We start from the raw sequence: 26,691 nt of genomic DNA, 5'->3' as shown, positions 1-26,691 counted from the left end.
ACCGGCCCTTGGAAAGAGCACCCGACCTAAGTCCACACCTCCACCCTATCCCCGTAACCCAGTAACCCCACCTAAACTTTTTGGACACTAAGGGGTAATTTATCATGGCCATTCCATCTAACCTGCACATCTTTGGACTGTGGGAGGAAACCGGAGCACCCGGAGGAAACCCACGCAGACACGGGATGGCCATGCTAAAATTGCCGATTAGTGTCCAGGGATGCGCAGGTTAGGTTATGGGGATGGGAGTGGAACTAGGTGGGGTGCTCCTTCGGTCTTGATGCTCGTCCGGTACAGAGTTGATGGGCCGAAAGGCCACCTTCTGCACCGTAGGGATTCTATAAGAGAAGGAGGCCGAGCAGAGATTTGATAAAGATGTTCAAAATCATATGGGGGCTGGACAGAGTAGAAAGGGAGAAATTATTGTCAGCACTTCGAGTTTTCGTCAAAGGTCCTTTATTTAACACAAAGTTCTTTGGCAGATTAGAGAGACCACAGTCATTCCAAATGCCCTCGCTTTACAGAAGTACAGCAAGCAATTTATATGATACAGTTTACGGGCTGGTTTAGCACACTGGGCGAAATCATTGGCTTTTAAAGCAGACCAAGGCAGGCCAGCAGCACGGTTCAATTCCCGTACCAGCCTCCCCGAACAGGCTCCGGAATGTGGCGACTAGGGGCTTTTCACAGTAACTTCATTGAAGCTTACTCGTGACAATAAGCGATTTTCATTTCAATATCTAGGACAAAAGGCATTCTTTGGATTTGCAAAAAGACAGAAAAGCAAGCAGGTCGGAGTTAGAGTTTAATAACAGGCCTTGAGTTCTTCGCCTAAGAAAAATAACAATTGTCTGCTGTCAGCAAAACGATGTGCAGCTGCATGCTTGTTTACATTGTGTGACTTTCTGTCTGTTTCATACAGAACTTCTTGACTAAAAATAAGACTAAACATCCAAGTGCCCATGTCCATGAAATATAGTCAAGCAGCTGGTTAAAATGAATACAGAGTATTAAGGCAACTAATCCGCCAACTAAAGTCCCTTCTACAATTATGCCCGCCCATAAAAGGTTCAAGCACAAGATTTAAAGTGATTTTGCAAAAGAAGCAAATGTGATGTGAGAAAAATCTTTTTCACACAATGAATGGTTGGGGTCTGGAATGCACAGCCTGGAAGTGTGGTGGAGGCCGGTTCAATTGAGGCATCAAGAGGGCATCAGATGATTATTTGAATAGAAACAATTTGCAGGGATATGGGGAAAAGGCAGGGGGGATGGCACTAAGTCTTGATGCTCGTCTGGAGAACCAGTGCTGACACGATGGGCCGAAAGGCCTCCTTCTGTGATTCTGTGATTCTTTTTCCAAAGCTAGCATTGAATCCACTTCCACCTTCTCCCCAGGGTTAGTGCCCACTCAGGCAACTAGTACGAACTTTACTCAGTTAAACCCAGCCGAACGATCGCCTGCCCTATTCACCCAAGATGCTAATGTGGGAGGGGGAAGGACTGAAATGTTTTTAATCAACCTCCAGTAAAGCCAGTGATCAGCTCAAACCACGTAATCCACGGGGCTACTGATCCACCTGAAGTGCTGGGCAGTGTAGACTTGCAAAGCTAACATATGCCACCAACACTGAAGAAGGTTCAACTCTATTTTATTAACTACTTATATAAAATAATAGCCATACGAGAACTGCGGGTTTACATTATGCTAGTTTAACTAGAGACCTCTGCCTGTCCGAACCACTTGAATCTCTCAGCACGTGGCGTGAGTCTGTACTGTACTTGATGAGCTCTTGTGCTTCTGAGAGGCAGCACCCAGAATGAGCGGGAAAAGTGATGCCCTCTGCCTTTATAGTGCGTGTGTTCTAACTGGTGATTGGCTGCGGTGTTTGTGCATGTTGATTGGTCCTAGTGTATGTCCATCAGTGTGTGTCTGCACCATGATGTACTGGTGTATATTATGACACCACCGAGCTGGATTTTACAGTCACCCCCTGCTCGTATGTGGAATAGGACATGATCGTGTCGGGTCTGTAACACAACATTAGCTCGCCAGTCTCCTATATTATGGAGGGCGGGCAGGTCTGGAAAATGGCAGCCGGCCTGTTAATGACTCAACCGTTTGCGGTTTCCCATTGCGCGCTACATTTTCCGGGTGTTGGCTAGGGAAACGTTTGGGAATGTTTAATTGCAGCTAAGACAATCCAGCCCATGGGCAGAAGAAGATGCCAGTCATCAGGAGCACGGCCGTATGTAGCAACAGTGTCTGTAGAATCCCTGCAGTGCAGAAGGAGGCAATTCAGCCCATCGGATCTTGCACTGACCCTCCGAAAGAGCCCTCTACCTCGGCCCCCACCCTATCACCGTAACCCTGCGCATTGATCACGGCCAATCCACCTAGCGTGCACTTCTTTGGACTGTGGGAGGAAACCGGATCACCCGGAGGAAACCCAGGAGTGGGGACACGGGAATAAAGTGCAAACTCTGAACAGAGTCACCCAAGACTGGAATCGAACCCCAGTCCCTGGCCCCTTGAGGCAGTTCTGCTTGTCACTGTGCGACCATGCCGCCCTAGCTTGTAGTCTATTTTCTGCAAAACCCTTGAGTTCTTTTGTTTATTTATTCATTCACGGGACATGGGCATGATTGGTTTGGCCAGCATTTACCACCCTTCGTAAGTTCCCTTCAGAACATGGCGGTGAGCTGCCTGCTTGAACCGCTGTGGTCCATGTGGTGTAGGTAGACCCATTGTGCTGTTAGGGAGGGAGTTCCAGGATTATGACCCAGTGACAGTGAAGGAGCAGTGATACATTTCCAAGTCAGGATGGTGTACGACTTGGAGAGCGGAACCTGCTTCTCCAAGGTGGTGGTGTTCCTGTGCATCTTTTCCCCTTGCTCCTCTCGGTGGTAGAGGTTGCAGGTTTGCAATGTGCTGTCAAAAATGCCTTGGTGAGTTCCACAATGCATCTTCCAGATGGTACACGTTGCTGCAATGTATCAGTGCTGGAGGGAGTGAGTGTTTGTGGAACGGGTGCCATTTTGTCCTGGATGGTGTCGAGCTTCTTGCGTGTTGTTGGAACTGCACTCATCCAGGCAAGTGGAGAATATTCCATCACACTCCTGACTTGTGCCTTGCAGGTGGTGGACAGGCTGTTGGGAAGTCGGAGTTACTTTCCATGGAATTCCCAGCCTCTGACCTGCTCTTGCAGCCACAGTCTTTGCAGCCGCAGTATTTTGAGACTGGTTCAGCACAGTGGGCTAAACAGCTGGCTTGTAATGCAGAACAATGTTAGCAGCGCAGGTTCAATTCCCGTACCGGCCTCCCCGAACAGGCGCCGGAATGTGGCGACGAGGGGCTTTTCACAGTCACTTCATTGAAGCCTACTTGTGACAATAAGCGATTATTATTATTATTAGTGAGCCTTCAATAAAAAATAAAGACCCATTCAGAGAGAAGAGGTTGTTTAGATTTGTAGCCGTGACTGGCTTCCTACAGCATAACCCCTCTGACCCATACGTCCTGGAGCCTCACCTCTAATTGGCTACCTTCCTGTCAGACGGCCACTAATTGGCCATGTGACGGTTGATTCGATGAGCTGAGGTGGCGGAGCACCAGGGAGGGAACTGATCAGTTTCTGATCCGCCTCCCTCACCACCCATCCTATCACCTGCAACTTGGGTCAGGCCATCTGCTGCTTTACTGAGAGTCTCGTCCTTCTGACCACTGTGAGAACTTATTCTTGCGGAATGCGGACTTGCATAAAGGAACAGAGTGCTTGTGAAAGTGAGCCTCAGCGAGTGTCAACGGGGGGAGGGGAGGGGGGTAATAACTGTTACACCACAGGAGCTTCAAACAAATTGAGAAAAAGTCTTCAAACAGGAGAAGTAGTTGGACCCGAGTTTATTCCCTTCTCCAGCATTATGAGGAGGTGGTTTGAGCTGAATTATATTGTTGTCACTTTTGAAACAGGAGCTATTCATCACAGGCGATTAATAAGCTTTCACCGTTCGCAGGTTTGTGGAGCTCTGTCCTTACTTGTTACTTCTGGTGGCCAGCTGACTGCTGGGTGCATCTTATTTAGCGTGAAGGAGTAATTGAGAACAGAGGCTCCTCTCCCGCAGCTGTTGCTGCTATTGCATTTTTTGACATAACCTCTTTCTATTCTAGGACATCTGAGGAACTGTCATTATTTTTGCAAAAGGAATTTTTAAAAATGCATGCGTTCGATGGCAGAAACGTATGATTCATCACAACATAAATTTGGCGGAGAAAGTTTTGATATCAGGACTACAAGGTTATTTCTATCTGGAGTGCATGAACAGACTGGGGGCCTTTTCTTCGCAGAGGAAGAAAAGGAGGAGGAAACAGTAACGCACTAATTATCTTACTGGACTCAACATCCAAAGGTATGAATTTAAATTCCCCCACAGCAGCTTTTAAAAATAACCACATCTGGAATGAATGTCGGCAATGGTAGCTGTTGGATTGATGTAAAAGTCCATCTGGGAAATTCTGCTGTCCTTAGTTGGGCTCAAAATGTTCAGCATGATGGAGAGCCGCCATGTCATGGTGGAAGTGGTTGAAGTACATGCCTTGAAATTACGTCCTGCCCCTGAACGCGGCAGGTTGCGGGGGCAGGAATGGGGATGTGCGTTGCATGCACGCTCCTTCATCACAGGATCACGGAATCACAGAATTGTTGCGGTGCAGAATCATAGAATTCTTAGAATTTACAGTGCAGAAGGAGGCCATTTAGCCCATCGAGTCTGCACCGGCTCTTGGAAAGAGCACCGTACATAAGCCCACATCTCCACCCTATTGCTGTAACCCAGTAACCCCACCTAACATTTTTTGGACACTATGGGCAATTTATCATGGCCAATCCACCTAACCTGCACATCTTTGGATTGTGGGAGGAAACCGGAGCACCCGGAGGAAACCCACGCAGGCACGGGGAGAATGTGCAGACTCCGCAAAGACAGTGACCCAAGCCGAGAATCGAACCTGGGACCCTGGAGCTGTGAATCAACTGTGCTAACCACTGTGCTACCGTGCTGCTCATTCGGCCTACTGTGTCTGCACCAGCCCTCCAAATGAGCGCTATGGCTTCGTGCCATTCCTCTGCCTTTTCCCCGTAGCCCTGCACATTGTTTCAATTCAAATAATCATCTAGTTTCCTCTTGAATGCCTCGATTGAACCTGCCTCTCCCACATTTCAGGGAAGTGCCTTTGAGACCCCAACCACTCGCTGTGTGAAAACGTTTTCGCTAGAATCACTTTTGCTTCTTTCGCAAATCACTTCAAATCTGTGCCCTCTCATTCAATTCTTTCACAAGAGGGAACAGTTTCACCCCGTCTACTCTTTCCAGAGACTTTGAACATCGCTATAAATCTCCTCTCAGCCTTCTTCTCTCCAAGGAGAACAGTCCCAACCTCTCCAATCTATCTTCATAACTGAAGTTTCTCATCCCTGGACCTATTTTTGCAAACCTCTTCTGCGCTCTCTCCTACGCGTTCACATCCTTCCTTTAGTGTGACACCCAGAACTGTACACAATACTCCAGCTGAGGTCTAACTAGTTTCTACTCTAAGTTCAGCATGACATCCTTGCTCTTGTAGTCTAAGCCCAGGATACTCCAGATTTTATTAACTGCTCTCTCCACCTGTCCTACCACTTTCAATGATCTGTGCACGCATACACCCAGGTCCCTCTTCTCCTGCACCCCTTAAAGAGTTTTGCCCCTTATTTTATACTGTCTATCCATGTTCTTCCGACCAAATTGCATCACCTCACACTTCTCTGCATTGAACTTCATCTGTCACAAACTTGACTTTGTCCTTTTGAAGTTCTACGCTGCCCTCCTCACAGCGTACAATGCTTCCAAGTTTTGTATCATCTGCAGACTTTGAAATGTATTAATATATGTCAAGAAAAGCAAGGCTCCCAATACCGACCCCTGGAAACTCCACTAGAAATGTTCCTCCAGTCAAAAGAATATGACAGAGCCAGTTGGCTACTTAAATCATGAACCACTCCAGTGAAGTCAGAATTTTGTATCCCAGGAGTGTGCAGACTAGACCTGAACAGCAAGTCTGCACTTAGTGGATTTGGTTTGATAGCCCTTTTCAGAGGTGAGAGACTCATGTGGATTTGGTCCTGGAACAGCTTTGGTGGAAGTCCAGAGCTCTTTGGAGAAGGTAGGTGCCTTTTGCAATTGTTAAAAGTAGTTTGCATTAACTCATTAACTGTCAAACCCATTGGAACTGTCAACAGACCTGTCAGAATCAACTGTCAAAAATGTCAAGGTGACCGTCAAAGCACCTGGCAAAGGGAGTTGTCAAGGTATTTAAAAGCCCTCACCTTTAAATCTTTGAAAAAAATCTCTGGAGTCAAAAAAAAAATCATTGATCGCTATTTCACTCTGTCTGTTGATGTAAACCTGAAGGCTTCCATTACTATATTGCTGCTACATGACTACCACTCACCAGGGCGCCTTCCATTTCACAGGTTGGTTGACGGGTACAAGTGTTTATAAAGTCTTTGAATTTATGGACTATGAAATTGAATGCTTGTTTTACGGGATTGTGCTCTTGAATGAAATGTTTGCTGTCATCAGCAATGTGGTTGACTCTTAACTGCTCTCTGAATTGGCCGAGCAAATCGCTCAGTTAAGGACAATTAAATAGTCAATAAATGCTAGCCTGGCCAGTGTTACTCACGATCCATCCACTAATAAGAAACGCGAAAGGTTTGGAAAGAATAACAGGAATGCGGAATATTTGGCTAATGGTAAAATTCTTGGTAGTGTGGATGAGCAGAGGGATCTCGGTGTCCATGTACATAGATCCCTGAAAGTTGCCACCCAGGTTGATAGGGTTGTGAAGAAGGCCTATGGTGTGTTGGCCTTTATTGGTAGAGGGAATGAGTTCCGGAGCCATGAGGTCATGTTGCAGTTGTACAAAACTCTAGTACGGCCGCATTTGGAGTATTGCGTACAGTTCTGGTCGCCTCATTAAAGGAAGGACGTGGAAGCTTTGGAACGGGTGCAGAGGAGATTTACCAGGATGTTGCCTGGTATAGAGGGAAAATCTTATGAGGAAAGGCTGATGGACTTGAGGTTGTTTTCGTTAGAGAGAAGAAGGTTAAGAGGTGACTTAATAGAGGCATACAAAATGATCAGAGGGTTAGATAGGGTGGACAGCGAGAGCCTTCTCCCGCGGATGGAGGTGGCTAGCACGAGGGGACATAGCCTTAAATTGAGGGGTAATAAATATAGGACAGAGGTCAGAGGTGGGTTTTTTACGCAAAGAGCGGTGAGGCCGTGGAATGCCCTACCTGCAACAGTAGTGAACTCGCCAACATTGAGGGCATTTAAAAGTTTATTGGATAAGCTTATGGATGATAAGGGCATAGTGTAGGTTAGATGGCCTTTAGTTTTTTCCATGTTGGTGCAACATCGAGGGCCAAAGGGCCTGTACTGCGCTGTATTGTTCTATGTTCTATGTTCTATGTTGACAAGTGACCTGAAAGAACTTTTTTAAGTGATGGAAGATTTTGATTGGGAAGAAACAAAGCGAATTCTTCCCTTGTTGGAAAGAGCAAAACTAAATAAGCTAGTCAGCAAGAAATCGAGCACAAGTTGCCAGGCTTCGAATAATGCCTTACCCATTGTGCTATCCTGTCTCTTGAACCACATGGCCGCCCTGTTCATTGTATTACAGAGCCACCTATTGTACAAAGGACCCACCTTACTCACTGCAGCATGACGTTGCACTGTTCATTACATCTTGAGCCACCATGCCAGTTGTGCCAAGGAGCAACCCTATTTACTGCACCATGGAGCCGCCCTGTTACAGTGATGCCCTGTCGACTGGATCACTGCCATGTGCGCTGAAGACAGGCTTTGAACTGGCCTGTCCACCCTGCTGCTGTGTCACCTTACCCATTACAGTTTGAACCACCCGACCCAATTATACCTTGAGTCACCTTAACCACTAACCCTTGGATCACATTATCTATGGTGCTATTGAATCACCCTGTCAATTAGAGCTTAAGCATTGCATTTATTCCTTGTGTATCCCTGCCCATCGTACCATTACCATCCTGCAGGAGGTATGGGAAAAAGGCTAGGAAATGTTCTGAGACACGATGCTCTTTTGGAGAGCCGATGCCGACACGAAGGGCCGAATGGCCTCCTTCTGCATCGGAACAATCCTGTGATTCTGTCCATGGGGACTCCAGATCCATGCTTTGCACTGCATCTCTCTCTGGCCGTCCCTCGAAACAATGAGGACACTTGCCACCACCACACAATTCGAGCTGACCAACAAACTCTCCCATTTTTACCGCCTTCTATCAGGCATATTGGAAGGATTTTCAGTTTGATAATCAGTCTATTTGGCCATGTTATGAACACACATTCTTTGGCTATCGAGTTCCAGTGGGGCACTCGAACACCTAGAGCTTCTGACCCAGGGGTAGGAATGCTATCCATTGCACCGCAAGACCGCCTACCTTTACCCGATCAATGATCCTATCCAATGTCCCTTCAGGTCACACAGCCCGTAGCGCTCAAGAACCACAATATATTTTGTGTCAATTGGCTACCCCACCATCTTAACATCACTTCCTATACTGCTAACGTGAATATGGGAAGTTCAATAATGCAATGCGGGGTATTTCATAATATAAACAAAATAAATGGTCGTTGAATGGCAGGGAAGAAAATTGTTAGCAAAAAGACAATCCCAAAAGCTTGATTTGTGAGAAACATTTGATTATCGAACTTAGAATTGTGCTTCAATTGAATGATTACTGGTTTCAAACTTACCTAATATTTTCATAGCAGCTCACTTCTGGCTTCAACATGGAAGTGTGTCGGAATACTTTGTAAATAATAACTCCAAATGCCAGCAGATTAACCTGTAAATGAAGAATAGAAATTGTAAGGCAAAGCAGAGAGAGAACCAGACAGACATTGAGAAACTGAAAACAGGAATTACGGGATGAGATGGGGAGGCAGAGAGTAACAATGGGTGGGATTTTGCAACCCTGCTCACCGCTGGTATCAACATGTCCCGGCGAACATCAATGGACTTTTGACCGGTGTGATGATATGATCTGCATACTCGTCTGCCATTGGGCCAGAACGTCGGCTTACCATTGGCCCTGGTCGGTCATGTGCCTCTCGACCGATTGGCCGAGAGGCTGAGTTAACCACGCCTCTACCAACGAGGTATAAATGCTCAGAAGCCTGACGATCATTCCTTTCCACTGTAGACGATCGCCAGGCTGTGTTCTAGTTAATTAAAGCCTGACATTGGTAAATCACTCGCCTCGCGTGCAATCGATGGTGCATCAACCGGGCCTTTGAATCTCCCCTGGTGAGTCCTGCCACAATGCAAAATTTTGTCCAGAGACAGCGGCCAGAGAGCAAGACTGACAGAGGGAGAGATAGAGAGGCAGACAGAGAGAGACACAGAGAGCCTGACACCTGGAGGTTCTGAGGAACAAAGAGACCTTGGCGTGTTTGTTCATTGGTCTCTGAAGGCAGACGGGCAGGTTAATCGGGTGGTGAAAAAGGCAGATGGGACATTCGCCTTTATCAATCGGGGCATTGATTACAAAAGCAGGGAGATAATGTTGGAGTTGTATAGAAATTTGGTGAGGGCTCAGCTGGAGTACTGTGTCGAATTCTGGTCACCTCATTGTAATGAGGATGTGTTTGCACTGGAGGGGGTGCAGGGGTGATTCACCAGCATCTTGCCAGGGATTGAACATTTAAGTTATGAAGAGAGTTTGGATAGACTTGGGTTGTTTTCGCTGGAGCAGAGAAGACTGAGGGGCGAACTGATCGAGCTGGACAAGATTATGAGGGGCATGGACAGGGTGGATAGGGAGCAGCTGTTCCCCTTAGTTAAAGGGTCAGTCATGATGTTCAAGGTAAGGGACAGGAGGTTCAGGGGGAATGTGAGGGAAAACTTTTTTACCCAGAGGGTGGGGATGGTCTGGAATGCACTGCCTGGGAGGGAGGTAGAGGCGGGTTGCCTCACATCCTTTAAAAAGTACCTGGATGGAGCACTTGACACATCATAACATTCAAGGCAATGGGCCAAGTACTGGCAAGTAGGATTAGGTAGGCAGGTCAGGTGTCTTTCATGCATCGGTACAGACTCGATGGGCCGAAGGACCTCTTCTGCACTGTATTATTCTGTGATTCCGTGAGAGGGAAACTGAAAAATGGGGGGCTGGATTTTATAAGAGGGGGGGTTGCGGTGTACGGATTACCAGTTCCCCATCTGAAGCTTCATCGGTACCACAGAGACCAGAAACCTGGCTTCCCGCAGTCACAATACGTTGGCAGCAGCCTTAATTGGATCAGAGTGGGACTTTGGCTCGAAGACCCGCCCTCAAGAACCGTCACCCAACCTGATTGGCCAGCAGCTCTGCAGTCCCAGCAGCCCCAGAATCGAGTCATGGCCACGATTGGAGCAAGAGTGAAGTGCACAAAGATGATGAAGTGGTCTTCAGCTAAGTCAAGGATTTTGGTCGGGTCTGCCTTGCAGATACAAACAAGTGATGGGAGGAGGATGGGGTGTCGGGCATTTGAGTGTGTGGAGGGGAAAGATAAAGGGGTGAGGGAGGGTATGATCTTGGGATGTTTGGGGGGGGGGGTGGAATTTCTCCCAATGTGGCCCTTAAGTGGCATCACTATATGGGACCCATGTCAGCGTGGGCAGGAAGGCATCACACAGGCTATCCATTTGATTTTACAAGCCCCCTGCCTTGAAATATGCCGGTGGGGTTCTTTAAAATTCACCCCAAGGAGTGATGAAGGACAGAGAGTGAGAGGGACAGGGAACAAATAGGAAATGAGAAAGATAAAGAGAGAGAGAAACAGCAAGAAAGACGAGGTGACAGAAATCTCGTCAAGAGGGACAAGTCAGATGGATAGAGACACAGGGCAAGTTTGGATAAGAAAAACAGACACAATGAGAGATAACGAGTAAAATAAAGTGAGGAAAAAAGGCAGAGACAATCAAATAGATGGGAGAAGTGAGAGGGAAATACATTCAATGGAATAACCATGACTGAATCCCCACCATCAGTCTCCTGGGGGTTATTATTGACCAGAAACTGAACTGGACTAGCGACTGGACTAGGGGCTGGTTTAGCTCACTCAGCTAAATCGCTGGCTTTTAAAGCAGACCAAGCAGGCCAGCAGCACGGTTCGATTCCCGTACCAGCCTCCCCGGACAGGCGCCGGAATGTGGCGACTAGGGGCTTTTCACAGTAACTTCATTGAAGCCTACTCGTGACAATAAGCGATTTTCATTTCATTTCATTCACTAGCCACATTAATACTGTGGCTACAAGAGCAGGTCAGAGGCGAGGAATCCTGTGGTAAGCAACTCACCACCAGACTCACCAAAGCCTGTCCAGCACCGACAAGGCACAAGTCAGGAGTGTGATGGAATAATCTCCACTTGCTACGATGAATGCAGCTCCAACAATATTCAAGAAGCTCGACATCATCCAGGACAAAGCAGCCAGCTTGATTGGCACCACATCCACAAACATTCAAAGCCTTTACCACCGACGCACAGTGGCAGCCTTGTGCACCATCTACAAGATGCACTTCAGTAACTCACCAAGGCACCTAAGGCAGCAGCTGCTGAACCTATGCCCTAAATCGCTGGCTTTGAGATCAGACCAAGGCAGGCCAACAGCACGGTTCAATTCCTGCACCAGCCTCCCCAAACAGGCGCCAGAATGTGGCGACTAGGGGCTTTTCACAGTAACTTCATTTGAAGCCTACTTGTGACAATAAGCGATTTTAATTTCATTTCATTTCATTTCACTATACCCTAGACAGACAAGGGCAGTCAATACCTGGAAACGCCAACACCTAGAAATTCCCCTCCAAGGCACGGTAGCACAGTGGTTAGCACTGTTGCATCACAGCGCCAGGGTCCTGGGTCCGATTCCAGGCTTGGGTCACTGTCTCTGTGGAGTCTGCACGCTCTCCCCGTATCTGCCCGAGTTTCCTCCGGGTGCTCCGGTTTCCTCCCACAAGTCCCGAAAGACGTGCAGTTGGGTGAATTGGACATTCCGAATTCCCCCTCCGTGTACCCGCCAGGGTGTGGCGACTGGGGGATTTTCACAGTAACTTCATTGCAGTGTTAACGTAAGCCTACTTGTGACACTACTAAAGGTTATTATTACCACCCTGAGTTATATCTCTGTTCTTTCACTGTCGCTAGGTCAAAATCCTGGAACTCCCTCCCTAACAGCCCTGTGGGTGCACCTACTCTACGTGGGTTGTAGGGGTTCAAGGCGGCGGCTAACCACCACCTTCTCAGGGGCAATTAGGGATGGGCAATAAATGCTGGCCTAGCCAGCGAAGTCCACATCCCGTAAATGAACTTAAAACAAAAGGAATTGCCTCTCCACCACCCGCCGCAGTGTTGGATATTTCACTAACTTGAAAAGGGGGCATTTTCATGCGTGGCATTAGATTACGTAGGGCAGAGAGATACACCAGGTGAGGGCGAATCACCTCCTCCATATCGGAGCCTACCTGGTGAATCAATAGGGGCTTTTCACAGTAACTTAATTGAAGCCTTACTCGTGACAATAGCGATTTTCATTTTTTTCATTTCAATAGACTTGCCGATGTAAATAACACCCAGCACACGTCCCATTGTGCGGCATAGCACAATTAATAAATTTGCATTGTACAGCGAGTTAAATTCTGCCTGAAAAGTTACAAAACACCACTTTCAAACCAAGATTTCACTTGTGCCAGGTGGCTCAATTAAAAGATAAATGCGCGTGTTGTGCTACAATTCTGGTACATTGCATGAAATATTAGGTTAATAGTGGAATAATTAAGCTCTGTAATTGTTTGCTGGGAATGCTGATCAAAACAAATGGAGTCAGTTAGGATTTGGGTTGAAACAGTAAAGAAGCCAGATGTGCTCGAATTAACAAGCGCCATCCAAATAAAAGATGCACTTAATGGGCCAGAACCCTTGGCAATGAACAGGTGAAGGAAAGACAGATTTGCATCTACAGCCCTCAGAAAAATTCCGCAAAGTGCAGTGGATTGGGTAAAAAAGTTATAGAACATAGAACAGTACAGCACAGAACAGGCCCTTCGGCCCTCAATGTTGTGCCGAGCCATTATCACCCTACTCAAACCCACGTATCCACCCTATACCCGTACCCCCCCCCCCCAACCTTACTTTTATTAGGACACTACGGGCAATTTAGCATGGCCAATCCACCTAACCCGCACATCTTTGGACTGTGGGAGGAAACCGGAGCACCCGGAGGAAACCCACGCACACAGGGGGAGGACGTGCAGACTCCACACAGACAGTGACCCAGCCGGGAATCGAACCTGGGACCCTGGAGCTGTGAAGCATTTATGCTAACCACCATGCTACCCTGCTGCTTGATGATTGATGTGGAGGCCCAGAGCCAATCAGAAGCAAAAGGCTGACCTGAGTTAGGTTGGGACGGTTCTCCGCCTTACCAGTCGTGTGTTCCACGGCGGCGCGCCGGCGCCGGCAACGGGACTTCCCATTCCGCCGCTGGCCAATGGGATTTCCCATTGGAGCCTCCCCACGCCGCCGGGAAACCCACGGGTGGGGGTGTGCTGCTGGCAGAGCGGAGAATCCCAATGGTGGAGAATTCGCCCCAATAGTTTTCTTATTCCTGAGGGAGGATCTGAGATTAGTTGGTTTTAGTGAAATTTGATCGCAAGGGAGTGAAGTCCAACCTCTTTGCGGCGTTTTTCTGGGCAAAAAAACGGCTGCCAAACGTTTCGATTTAGGGGTCCTCTCTTCCGAACCTAAGTTGTTTTGGAAATTGTGCAGGTTGGCTGCCCAATTTGGCATCTCAGACGTACGAATGAGAAAAAATGTTTATCTTTCGGACCTGAAGTGAAAATTGGTGTGTGCTGTTCATGGCAAACACTGGGCTTGCAGCATTCCTTGTGTACAGGCAGCTCAGACAGCAGCCTTTGAAGAAACTACTGCTGGCTGGCACCAAAATGGCAGCCTAAATTTCCAGTCTCTGCCACAATGGGAATAGGGGCTGGTTTAGCACAGTTTGCTAAATTGATGGCTTGCAATGCAGAACAATGCCAGCAGCGTGGGTTTCAATTCCCATACCGGCTCCCAGAACAGACGCCGGAATGTGGCGACTAGGGGCTTTTCACAGTAACTTAATTGAAGCCTACTTGTGACAATGAGCGATTATTATTATTGTCGTCGTGGGAAGGATGGTTAGCACTGTTGCTTCACAGCTCCAGGGTCCCAGGTTCGATTCCCGGCTTGAGTCACTGTGAGGAGTCTGTACGTTCTCCCCGTGTCTGCGTGGGTTTCCTCCGGGTGCTCCGGTTTCCTCCCACAGGTCCCGAAAGACGTGCTGTTAGGTGAATTGGACATCCTGAATTCTCCCTCTGTGTACCCGAACAGGCGCCGGAATGTGGCGACTAGGGGCTTTTCGCGGTAACTTCATTGCAGTGTTAATGTAAGCCTACTTGTGACAATAAAGATTATTTTTAAAGAAATGAGTCCTGATAAATTTTACAAAGGTGCTTTTCTCCGCAACAGGGGAGGGGAAAGGAGGTGCAATGGAAATCTTCAAGGTGAAGCTGGAATTCTCTCGACATTGGGATTCTCTTTTACCGCTGGCAGCGCGCCCCTGTGGGGGGGGGGGGGGGGGGGGGGGGTGGCTGGGCTAATTGACAAGCGGCGGGAGATGCAATTGGCATGCCGCCAAGAAACAGGCGGCTGGGGGACCGGAGAATACAGCCCGATATATTTTGAGAGGGGAAAGAGTTGATGGTTGAAATGTTTGGAAAATCTGCAGCCAGAGGGAAAACATTGGAGATCCCCACGGGGGCCGTCTTCTTCCATGTCGCTGTAACATCGCGGAACATTGGGTGAAGTGAGAACATTTGGAAAGCCCCCCTCACAGCCTTGGGACTGAAACAAAAAGATTAAGGAGGGAGGGGAGAAGAGGTATTTTCATGCCAAAGTGTTATTGAAGTGGGGATTGCTCTGCACAGGCAGAGGCATCTTTTAATGGAGAATTGGGTAAGCACTTGAAAAGAGAAGGCAGGAATTTGCAGCTCTTTCTGTCGGCAGGATCTTCTGCTCCCGCTCACAGGGTGCGATTTAATTAAAAGAAAAAAAAAAGTCCCGATTTGGGCGCAAACATCGGTTTTTCTCACAGCCTGCAGCGCCGATAACGACCCCGCTATCATTAGTACCTTTGTCAATGCAGGAACAGATCAGGGCGCCATTTCTAAATTCCTTTCCGATCTCTCAACCCCCCCCCACTATGGCCGCCGACGCCCCAACTAACCGGTTAGGGGGTGCTTGAACCCCCCCTCCCCCGTCTCATAAGGGCACGCCTGGGCCTGATCCTCACATGGGAAACCTGCCAGCTGGGCACTTGGCACTGCCAGCCTGGCACTCTGTTGGTGCCATCTGGGTGCCCTGAAAGTGCCAGTGTAGCCCTGCCATGGTGCCAAAGTGGCACTACCAATATGTCCAAAGTAGCAGTGCCAATGTGCCCAGAGTGGCAGTGCCAAGGTGCCTGGGTGGCATCCAGAGTGCCAGTGTACCACCCTGCCCAAGTGCCAGACCATCCAGGGGCGTCCAATTGCCGGGGAGACCCCCTCCCCCCAAATGCCATTGTGCCTTGTCCACATTTGTGTGGGTCAGTGCTAAACAGTGGCCCGGTGAGATCTCCCAGACACCAGGCGTTCAATCCACGGAGACCCCGGCGCAGATATATTGACGTGAAGCTAACTGCTCACTTAAATATGCAAATCAGTATCCCGCCCATTGTAGGCGAGATCCCGATTGCGACATGTCCGTCAGATCTCGCGTGGCGACCCGAGCGTCGAAAAGCTCGCGAGAGGCCTCCCGTGCGATTTAACGGCCTCATCGCGTCACCAGTGAGGCCATTCGATTGCGTCCAAGGTTACGCCCTGCCTACCCCCCCCCCCGCAGCAAGTGCACCAGCAGCGGGATGAATGAGTTACGGAAAATGCTGCCGACATCAATGGGCGGGAGCGGAGGATCCCGCCAGGCAAATAGCGAGCAGCCTTCAGCACCGGGAATCATGCCCCGTGGGGGTGTTTGGAGTTGGCAGGTAATATCCTGCCGAAAAACTATACCGATGTGGTAAAAGGGCTGGGAAATCTTCACTTGAAGAGCTAGCACGGGACCAGTGGGTCCATTGTCTTCCTGTGGTGTTCAGGCTCTGAGATCCTAATCAAATGAAAAGGCCCGGAATTATATTCAGAAAAACGATTATTTTGAGTAATTTGTCTCAAAACGCACTGAGATCCACCTTGAATTCAGAATCTGCTCTCATGATAATAGGAACAATATCAGACATTCATTAGTTATCTGAATAGATTGCAACAGGGGACATTGATGGATGACTGTTAGCATTTTAGATTACGGGAAATGGGATGGGGGAATTCCTGAACACTTAATGAAGCTGAAACACAGAGAGGTTTGAAATCACCTGGGCCTTAAAATTACACTGTACGAATGTTTACCATATTTACGCACTATTCTTTTTTCCACCATTTTAACAGAGTTGTACAAATGCATTAGTTTCATTGCAAAAAAAGACAGGATGAGTAATAACCCGTGACAAAATGCAAAGTACTTTTCTATTTAAAAAATAGGTATCAGGTGCACAGCCCAAATGAAGAGGTGCTATTTCCTACCTGTAGAATCTTGAAGGACCTTTCCAACACAAACACAGGGACATGAAACGGTAAGAAATGTGTGGCCTGTGGAACCTTACAGACTCTCCAGCAAAACTGATTCCATTTTAGTTCTTCCAAAAAATACAAATTCAGATTCCAGAACCCCTCAAGTCTTTTTTTAAAACTTCCCTTCATGACGCAGGCAACATTGGCGGTGGCTACCCCGTGGTAGAGCATTTCATGCTCCTACTTGTTCACGAGGGGCTTTCGCTATTTGGAGAGATGAGAGAGGTTGGGATTGTTCTCCTTACAGTCATAGAGTCATAGAATTTACAGTGCAGAAGGAGGCCATTCGGCCCATCGAGTCTGCACTGGCTCTTAGAAAGAGCACCCTGTCCAAGCCCACACCACCCTATCCCCATAACCCAATAACCCCACTCAACCAACACTAAGGGCAATTTTGGACACTGTGGGCAATTTACCATGGCCAATCCACCTAACCTGCACATCTTTGGACTGTGGGAGGAAACCAGAGCACCCGGAGGAAACCCACGCACACACGGGGAGAACGTGCAGACTCCGCACAGACAGTGACCCAGCCGGGAATCAAACCTGGGACCCTGGAGCTATGAAGCAACAGTGCTAACCACTATGCTACCATGCTGCCACGGAGAAGATTAAAGGCTGATTTAGAAGCGATCAGAAGCTATTATTTAGAACCACAGAAACCCTACAGTGCAGAAGGAGGCCATTCAGCCCATCGAGCCTGCACGGATCAACTCCGCCCTACACCTGTAATCCTGTAACCTAACCTGCACACCCGTGGACACTAAGGGAGAATTAATCTAGTCCAATCCGCCTAACCTGCACATCGATGGACTGTGGGAAGAAACCGGAGCACCCGGAGGACACCCACACAGACACGGGAGAACATGCAGACTCTGCACAGACAGTGACCGAAGGCCGAAATTGAACTCGCGTCCCTGACACTGTAAGGTAGGGGTGCTAACCATTATTTAATGGCACTGTAGCAATTCTAATTCCAATTAATAGAGATATTCAAAAGGATGAGGGGTTTTGATCAATTGGACAGAAAGGAAATGGGGCGATATGGCGGCGCAGTGGTTAGCACTGCTGCGTCACGGCGCTGAGGACCCAGGTTCAAATCCCGGCCCCAGGTCACTGTCCGTGTGGAGTTTTCACATTCTCTCCTTGTTGCTTGGGTCTCACCCCCACAACCAAAAGTTGTGCAGGGAGGTGGAATGGCCAGTTAAATTGCCCCTTAATTGGAATAAAATTAATTTAAAAAAAAGTATATATAGATAGAAAGGAACTATTTCCACCCTCACAACGATTGGTAAGTAAACAGATTTAAGGTGATTGGATAAGAAACAAAGGCCTACATGAGACAGAACTTGTTTCACACAGTAAATTCACACTGGAATACACCAAGACAATGGAAGCAGATTCAATGGCGACCTTCGGAGGGGGCTGAATAAATACTCGAAGGAAAACATTTACTCGGTTACAGGGAAAGAAAAGGGGAGTGGGACTAATTGGAAAACTCTTTCAAAAGTGCTGTCACTCGCACAGTGAACCAAACGGTCCCCATCTTTATGTACCACGCGCAGGTTGTACTGCAGAAATTCGACAGCGCCTTCCAATCACGCGAGCTCTACCACTTGGAGAACAAGTGCAGCAGACACGTGGGAACATCACCATCTTCAGATCCCCCTCCAAGCCGCACACCATCCTGACTGGGAACCCGTGTCGCCATGACCCTCACTGTCACTGGTACAACATCCTGGAATTCCCTCTCTAACAGCACCACGGCTGTACCTACACCACATGGACTGCAATAGTTTAAGAAGGCAGCTCACCACCATCTTCCTGATGGCAACTGGGGAGGGGCAGCAAATGCTGGCCTTGCCAGTGATGTTTACATCCCATGAAAGAATAAAAAAGTACACAAGTGAAATTCATCATCACCCCGGTAGCTCCGACGCTTCCTTGCAATTTGGAACGACTTTGAATTGGCCCAAACACAAATTCTTGCTGGCCGACGACACAGCAATCCGGGAGTTGGCTTAATTTTCTTTGGCTTATTTATTCTTTCCTCCATTATCACCTTTATCGTTCACGCCATTTCATTCCATACTTATTTGATATATAAAACTGATTTGAAATTCCTTAAAACTCTCCTTCTCAACAGATTACAGATCTAGATTTGCACCTGGTTGTCATAGGTATAGAATTCCTATGGAGCAGGAGGAGGCCATTCGGTCTATCAAGTCTGCACTGGCCCTTGCTCCAATACACCCTGGGTGTAATCGCAGGATAGCACAGGACACCTAGGTGCCGCTCCCAGAGCTTTTAGGAGCATCCTTTTGTGAACTCGCTGCTAAACACTGGTCTGACGGCGCGGCTCAAACACAAACGGGCAAACTTTGTAAACACTGTCCTTCAATGGAGCTTCCCATCTGCTGGGGGATTAATGTAGCGGTGGGTATAATATTTATGAGATGGGAAAGCTGCGCTGTCTGCGACATCAAACGAGAGGCATAAGTTCTCCTGCATTAATATGGATGGCTGCAGCTGAAATATGTCAGGAGCTTGCACTAATTGTGCCTCCATGTTACAGCGCCAAAAAGTGCCAAGGCTTTTTCGCTGGGCGTATCATGGGAAGATGTCTCTTACCTTCGTCAAAGTGAGCTAATTATTACAGCGCGATTATATACTCAAAATAATCCAGAGATTTTTTTTTTTTTAATCCTGGTTAAAACGGTAAAATCAGATTGTCAAAACTTTTCTCCCCCTCTCCTAATCTCTGAGCATTTCTACTGCAGACATAAACCACTCATGCGCCATCAGGTTAAATGAGCCCATCTGAGACATTCAGTTGACAGACATACGAATTAGGAGCACGAATTGGCCACTTGTCCCCTCCAACCTTCTCCGCCATTCGATAAGGACATGGCTGATCTAACCTTTTAAAATTTGTTTATGGGATGTGGGCCTCGCTGGTAATTATTGCCCATCCTCCAAGGGTGTTTTTAAGAGTCAACCAGATTTTTACCAGAATTCCAGATTTTTACTGAATTCTAATTTCAGTGACAGGATTCGAACCCCGATCGCGGGAGCATTACCCGGGGATTACCAGTCCAGCGACAATTGCACCATGCCACTGCCCCCTCTGTCCAGAGTTCTCATTCAGTGCATGAAGCGTTATTCCCCTCAGATGCTGAAGTGCTATCTAGCCCCTCCATGGTCTACATCCCCTTCCCTGTCTCTGCAACATCCTTCAGCCTTACTGCACCCCTAGATCTCTGCTCACACCCAATTCTTTCATGGCTCTGCCGCTGGTGGCCTGCATCTTCAGCACCCATTAAATTCTGGAATTCCCTCCTTAACATCTTTGCCTCTCGTCCTCCCTCTCATCCTTTAAGACACTCTTTAAAACCTACTTCTCTGACCAAGCTTTTAGCCGCAGACCCAGTATTACCCTATTGGGCAGTCTACGGTCGTTTTTTGTCTGGTTCAGCTCCAGTGCAACACCTTGGAGCCTTTTACTCTGTTAAAAACGACATACAGATATACGCTGCCTCGGAATTGCATTTATTCTGTAAAACATATGGAATCCTTGGCTTTATTAATAGATGAATAAAGTACAGAAATAACGAGGTTATGCTGAACCCTTAAAATATTCTGATTAGGTGTCAGCTGGAATATTGGAAGAGTTGGAGTCTGATCCTGGGCACTTCAGTTTAGAGGATGTCAGGAGATTCAATAACATAGGGGGTGAATTTTCAGCTACGCCGCTCTCAGCGAGAACGATGATACGGGCGCAAGATCGTGCGAGAATCAGGAAACGAGGTTCTCGCCGGCTAGAATGGGGCAGCAACCCCATTGAAATCCATTTGCATGCAATTACACACGTCTAAAGGAGACTCGTCTCCACATTCTCCCCGCACACAGAATATTGAAACCTCGTCTACCTGCCATCGCGGCAGTGAGGTTCACAAAAGATGGGAAACAGTCAAGGGGATCGCACAAGGTACGTATTGCCCCTCCCGCTAAGGGGAGAGGGTCAGTGTCTTGGCACTGCCCCCTTGCACAGGTTGCCACTGCCAGGTTAGTACAGGTTGGACAGTGCCAGGTGTGGGGAGCCCCATGGCATGGGAGGAGGGGGGTTCCCTCATGTGCATTGGGGAGGGTTGATGCCTGTGAGGGGGCAGAGAACAGATTGGATTGGATCGGATTTGTTTACTGTCACGTGTATCGAGGTACAGTGAAAAGTATTGTTCTGAGTGCAGTTCAGACAGATCGTTACATGCATGAAAAGAAAATACATAATAGGGCAAATATAAAATACACAATGTAAATACATAGACACAGGCATCGGGTGAAGCACACAGGAGTGTTGTACTACTCGGTAGAGACGATGTGTGAAGAGATCAGTTCAGCCCATTAGAGCGTCGTTTAGGAGTCTGTTAACAGCGGGGAAGAAGCTGTTTTTGAGTCTGTTTGTGCGTGTTCTCAGGCTTTTGTATCTCCTGCCCGATGGAAGAGGTTGGAAGAGTGAGTAATATAGGGGGAGGGGTCTTTGATTATGCTGCCTGCTTTCCCCAGGCAGCGGGAGGTGTAGACAGAGTCAATGGATGGGAGGCGGGTTCGTGTGATGGACTGGGCTGTGTTCATGACTCTCTGAAGTTTCTTGCGGTCCAGGGCTGAGCCGTTGCCATACCAGCCTGTGATGCAGCCAGATAGGATGCTTTCTATGGTGCATCTGTAAAAGTTGGTAAGAGTCAATGTGGACCTGCCGAATTTCCTTAGTTTCCTGAGAATGTATAGGCGCTTTTGTGCTTTCCTGGTTGTAGTGTGATGCACTATCAATTACGCAAAGACGAGAGGAGGATGTAATCGAGGCTTTATTACACTAAGATGTGTGGCCTCCTGCAGCAGCTGATGAATGGCTGCTGTATGGGGAGCACACATATTTATACTCCGCCTACTGGGCGGAGCCAGCAGGCAGGGGTCTACCCCCGTACCTGTAGTACAGGGGCCTTACCGTAAAGCACCTATAACAACATCCTCTCTATACAATATATACATTAGTGGCAACTACCACATAGTGCCCATGTGGGTGGACCAGGACAAATCTCCCGAGCCTGCAGTGGTGGTGAATAGGGGGAAGAGTGCCCCGAGACTGTGATGGTGGGAGGGCGGAGAGGGGGAGAATGCGCTGAGCAAGTGTTGGTGGTGGTGCTGGGCGGGGTGGGGGAGAGGGGGAAGAGTGTCCCCGAGATTTGCGGTGGTGGGAGAAGGGAGAGCGTGGCCCAAGACTGCAGTGGTGGGAGGAGGGGGGAAAGGCTGCCCCCCCCCCCCCCCCCCCCAGACTGTGATAGTGGGGCGGGGGAGGGGGGGTGAGTCAGTCAGTCCGAGACTGCAGTTATGGGGGGCGGTTACCTGATGCTTCTGTGGGGAGGTGGGGGGCAGGGGGGGGGGGGGGGGGGGGGGGGGGGGGTGGGGGTGGGGTGGGGGAGTACTCCATGTTGCCCAGGGAGGTGGGGGGGAGTTTATTTTTAGTGCTGATCGGGGTGCCTTTTAAAGATGGCGCCCAGATCTCTGTGAAGCCGACCTTCAGGCCCCAGCCTGCCAGCTAATGGTGTAAAACCCCTGGGTTAAAAGCCCGGCAGTGCATCTGGAGACACAAATGCCGGTTTTCAGTCAGAACCAGACTCTCTGACAAGTTACGGGTAAATTCCTCCCATGGTGTCAGGAACGAGAGACTTCAGTTATGTGACGAGACTGAGGAAGCTGGAGTTGGGAATCACAGTCAAAGATGGTTGCATATTTGCATCACTGCACCATCTACATTCTAAAACCATTGAAATGGAGACAGCCTGTCTGCAACCTCACAGCAGAAACGATGGTCTGGAAAGTGGCGGAAAGGTCACCGCCTTCTATCCCATGAGCAAGGGCCGGGATTCTCCGGGCCCCCAGCCGTGCGTTTCTTGGTGGCTCGCCGTTTGGCTACTGGCCGGATTATCTACTCCCGCCGCTTCTCAATGGGATTTCCCGTGCTGGCGTCATCCCCCGCATGCGCACAGGGATTCGCTTCCGCACCGGGACCACAGCCTCCGGTGCGGAAAGATAGAGTGCCCCAACGGCACAGGCCCACCTGCGGATCATTGGGCTCCGATCGCGGGCCAGGCCACCGTGGGGGCACCACCCGAGGCCAGGTCCCCCCGCGCCCCTCCAAGAACCCCGCAGACTGCCTGCGCCGCCGGGTCCCGCCGGTAAGGGACCTGCTCCAGTGTACGCCGGCGGAACCGGCAAAAGACAGGCGGGACTTCGGCCCATTGCGGGCAGGAGATTACAGGCAGCCCCGGCGGCCATTGAGTCGTGCTGGACCCCGCTATTCTCCGAGGCGGGCGGCGCGATTCACGGCGGGCCGGTTTTTGGGGGGGCGGGAAAATTAGGAGGATGGCGGGGGGGGGGGGGGGGGGGGGGGGGGTGTCGGAGAATCACGCCCCTTATCTTTATAATGCCAAGTTAAGTCAACAGATTTTTAAAGGTTCCCCGAATACTACACATGCCACAAAAGCAGATTTTGGGCAGGGGGGAGGGTGTGGGGGATTATCCGACCCTCCCTACCGGTGGGATCTCCCGGTTCCTCTGAAGGTGATCCCCCCCCTCTCCCACCGTGGGTTCCCCACCGATAAGACAGACGAGCCACGCAAAATACCGTGATCATCGGCGGGACCGGAAAATCCCGTCGGCTGACTATGTCACACCGCCTTCACTGCCGGGAAACATGCACCGGGTGGGGGAGGGGGTGGGGTGTGAGGTGGGGGTGGTTGGGGGGGGGGGGGGGGGGGGAACTTCCACCCCCTGATTTGTCAGGGGCACTGCCTCTTTAAATTGAAAATAGGTCCATTGGCTGAGAAATGAAGCTGATTTGTTGAAAAGGTGATTTTAATATTCATGTCGAACCTCTATTATTCCTGGCAGAATGCAATATGCTGCTCTATCATTTGACATAAACTCATTCTGCACCAATTATTTCTTAGTGTTTCATATATTACCTAGGCAGGCATTGAGAAGATCGTTCAACGGCAGATGTTTTGCCCAGAATGATGGCTCATCCTGTATAGAAATGATTTAATTATAGCTTCGCTCAGGGGAGTAGATGTTTTGTAAATTTTCAGTAAACAAGAGCATTGGCTCTTGGAAAATGAGGCTGGCAATGTTTTAATAAGCCAAAGCTAATTTTCTTTGCTTAAGAATAGGCAAACAGTTGAAGACAAATAAAAGAGTAAAACTCTTATGTGGGGTTGTCGGCGGGGGGGGGGGGGGGAATGGCGCCCGCGGGCAGGAACCTGAGCTCAGGCTGGCTTCCAGCGTGAGAGGTGCCCCACAACGTGAGGCGACCAAAGTCCCCAAAGAGGCCCGGGCTGAAGCCTGCTCAGAATTTGGCACGGGGTCCTCATCTGTGTGAAACCAATGTGTGCCTGATGGCAGTCGGGGCCTTACTAATTTCCACTGTCGCTGAGTTGGCCTACACTTGGCCGTCAGCAGATGTCAGCCGTGACTCAACCATCAGCACCCTGCCTCACTTCAGACTAAAACGCAGGGGGCTCAAACCCCACTCCACAAACCTGACAACACCATCTCGGGCCGACACTTCACCGCCGCACTGAGGGAGTGCGGCACTGTCGGAGATGCCGTCTTTTGGGTGAGATATTAAATTGAGGCAACTGTTTGCTCGGTCAGGTGATTGGAAAGGTCCCGTTGAATTATTTCAAGGAAGAACGGGGAAGTTCTCCCTGGTGTAGTCACCAATACATTTCTCCCTCAACCAATGGTTAATTATAGGGTTATGCGGCCATTCTTGTACTCCCTTTGTTTCAACCCTGTTGTGCTCAAATTGGCTGACCTTTCTCTTCACCGTGACAGCATTTCGTTGGCTGTGCAGCATGCCGGAACATTCTGAAGTGGTGGATTACGACTTCTTCCTTTTTTTGCGAGGCGAGAGGCAAAGCTGAGAGGGCCAGCTCGGGCCACTCGATAAGGCCCGCATTATTTCTGTGAAGCCGGGAGATAGGAAATGATTGAGAAGCTTTCTTACCCTTGTTATGGATGGAACTTTAAGAAATCTTGGCCGCCTGCCAAAGGCCTGAGGCGGGGGCGTGCTCTGATCAAGTCCCACGTAAGTTTTCATCGAGATTCTGTGTTGAAATTCTGATTATGTACAGAGGTGTTCCAATTGGTAGCAGTTTGATTCGACAGAGAGTCTTGCGAGGTCACTTCAGTGGGCAGTTACTGACCAATCACATTGCTGTGAGTGCCCAGAACACGGCAGGATCGCAAGTGTCCTTCACTGAAGATTCCAGGTGGCTTTTTCTTTCGGCCTGGATTTCCTGAAAATCATTATTGAAGCTATTCCGCATTAATTAGTTAATTGAATTTAAATTCCAGCAGCCCACGGCTCCAGAGCATTCTATATACCTCCGCATCCCGAGTTCGGTAAAATTATCACTATATTACTGTTCCTGTTCACCACCATCTTCTCAAAAGCAATTATAAATGGGCAATAAATATTGGCAGTGCCAACAATACTCAGAACCCGAGACCGCTTAAAGTAAATTCAGCTATTGCCCACTTCAAAGACAAGTAACATTCGTGTCACACAAGTGCCGGACATTGGCTGTCTCTAACAAGGAAGAATCTAACCATTGCCCCTTGACATTCAATGGCCTTACCGTCATTCAGCTCCCAGCAATAACATCCTGGGGGCAGCCATTGACCAGAAACTGAACTGGATCAACCATGTAATTGCTGTAGTCACAAGAGCAGGTCAGAGGCTAGGGATCCTGCAGCCAATCCTCCCGACTCAAAGCCCCTCTACTATCTGCAAGGCACAGGTCAGGAGTGTGATGGAATAATCTTCATATCCCTGGATGAGTCCAGCTCCACCAACATTTAAGAAGCTTGACAACATCCTGAAGTTTACTAAGGACACAGGAAGTCCACACCAAGTAAAATAAAGAACTTTGATGAGTTTACAGTGACAGTGTATACACTTCCCAGTAGATCCCTATTGGGTCTCCTTCTGCTTGATGCCTTGCTGGCTGAACTTTTATAGAATGCAAAGTGGAGTACCCCGCCCCTCAGTGGGGGGAGCTTGTACTCCGTGAGAAACACGGGGAAGATAACTATTCCCACCCTGTAAGTCAGTGCGGGATATTACATTCCTCCCCCGCAAAGTCCAAAGATACCCTCAACGAACGATGAGGAAGAGAAGGAGGAGCAGGTGGAGGATACAGACTCTCTTCGCTTCCAGTAAATCATTGTGCACCTGATGCGCTGGATCAGTCGGCGGCGTAAACCTAGCAGGGAAATGCAATCTGCGGCAGGAACGCCGTGGTGAAAAATCAGCAGGAGGCAGCTGAGCTATTGAATTGGCTTCCGAGACCTCAGACGTCTGCGTCTCCATTTCTGAATCCGATGATACAACGTCGGTCATGTCTGCGTCGACATTGACCGGAGGCGTCACAGCAGGCCGGTTCAGCATTGGAGTCGAAGGATCCAGGACATGATTCATTCGAGGAACCTCACAGGGGACCAACCTCGGTGAGAAAATGTGATCCAAATGCAGTCTCATCAGTTGCCTCTGGAGCTGAACTTGGGTAAGAGACTGGTCCCGTTAGACAGACGCCAATCCCAGAGAGCCAGCGAGCATCACCACTGAAGTTCCAAACGAACACCGCGTCGGCAACCGTGAAGCATCAGAGAGGTCGATGGCAAACCGGCAATCCTTTGGAACTCCTGGTTACGCCGCCCCTTTGCACTGATGCCTGGGAGAATCAAACTAAGTCGGGTACAAAGCCTATGATCAATGAGCATCTCGGCGGGGGCCACTCCAGTCGCTGCGTGCGG

The 26,691-nt window shown here is 49.0% G+C and overlaps 1 protein-coding gene across 1 annotated transcript in view; it reads right to left on the bottom strand.

The window, feature by feature from the left end:
* Positions 1-26,691, bottom strand: part of adgrl4 (adhesion G protein-coupled receptor L4) — a 133,631-nt gene that overhangs the window by 8,955 nt on the left and 97,985 nt on the right. Inside the window, exon 13 of the mRNA XM_038793722.1 lies at positions 8,833-8,924. Within this exon, the coding sequence (XP_038649650.1) occupies positions 8,833-8,924 (92 nt within the window). The remainder of the gene's footprint in view (positions 1-8,832; positions 8,925-26,691) is intronic.

The sequence above is a fragment of the Scyliorhinus canicula genome, chromosome 4 (genome assembly GCF_902713615.1).
Source record: "Scyliorhinus canicula chromosome 4, sScyCan1.1, whole genome shotgun sequence".
Classification (NCBI taxonomy): domain Eukaryota; kingdom Metazoa; phylum Chordata; class Chondrichthyes; order Carcharhiniformes; family Scyliorhinidae; genus Scyliorhinus; species Scyliorhinus canicula.
Note: the sequence above shows the minus strand (reverse complement) of the source record. Positions and strands in the feature narration are given on the sequence as shown.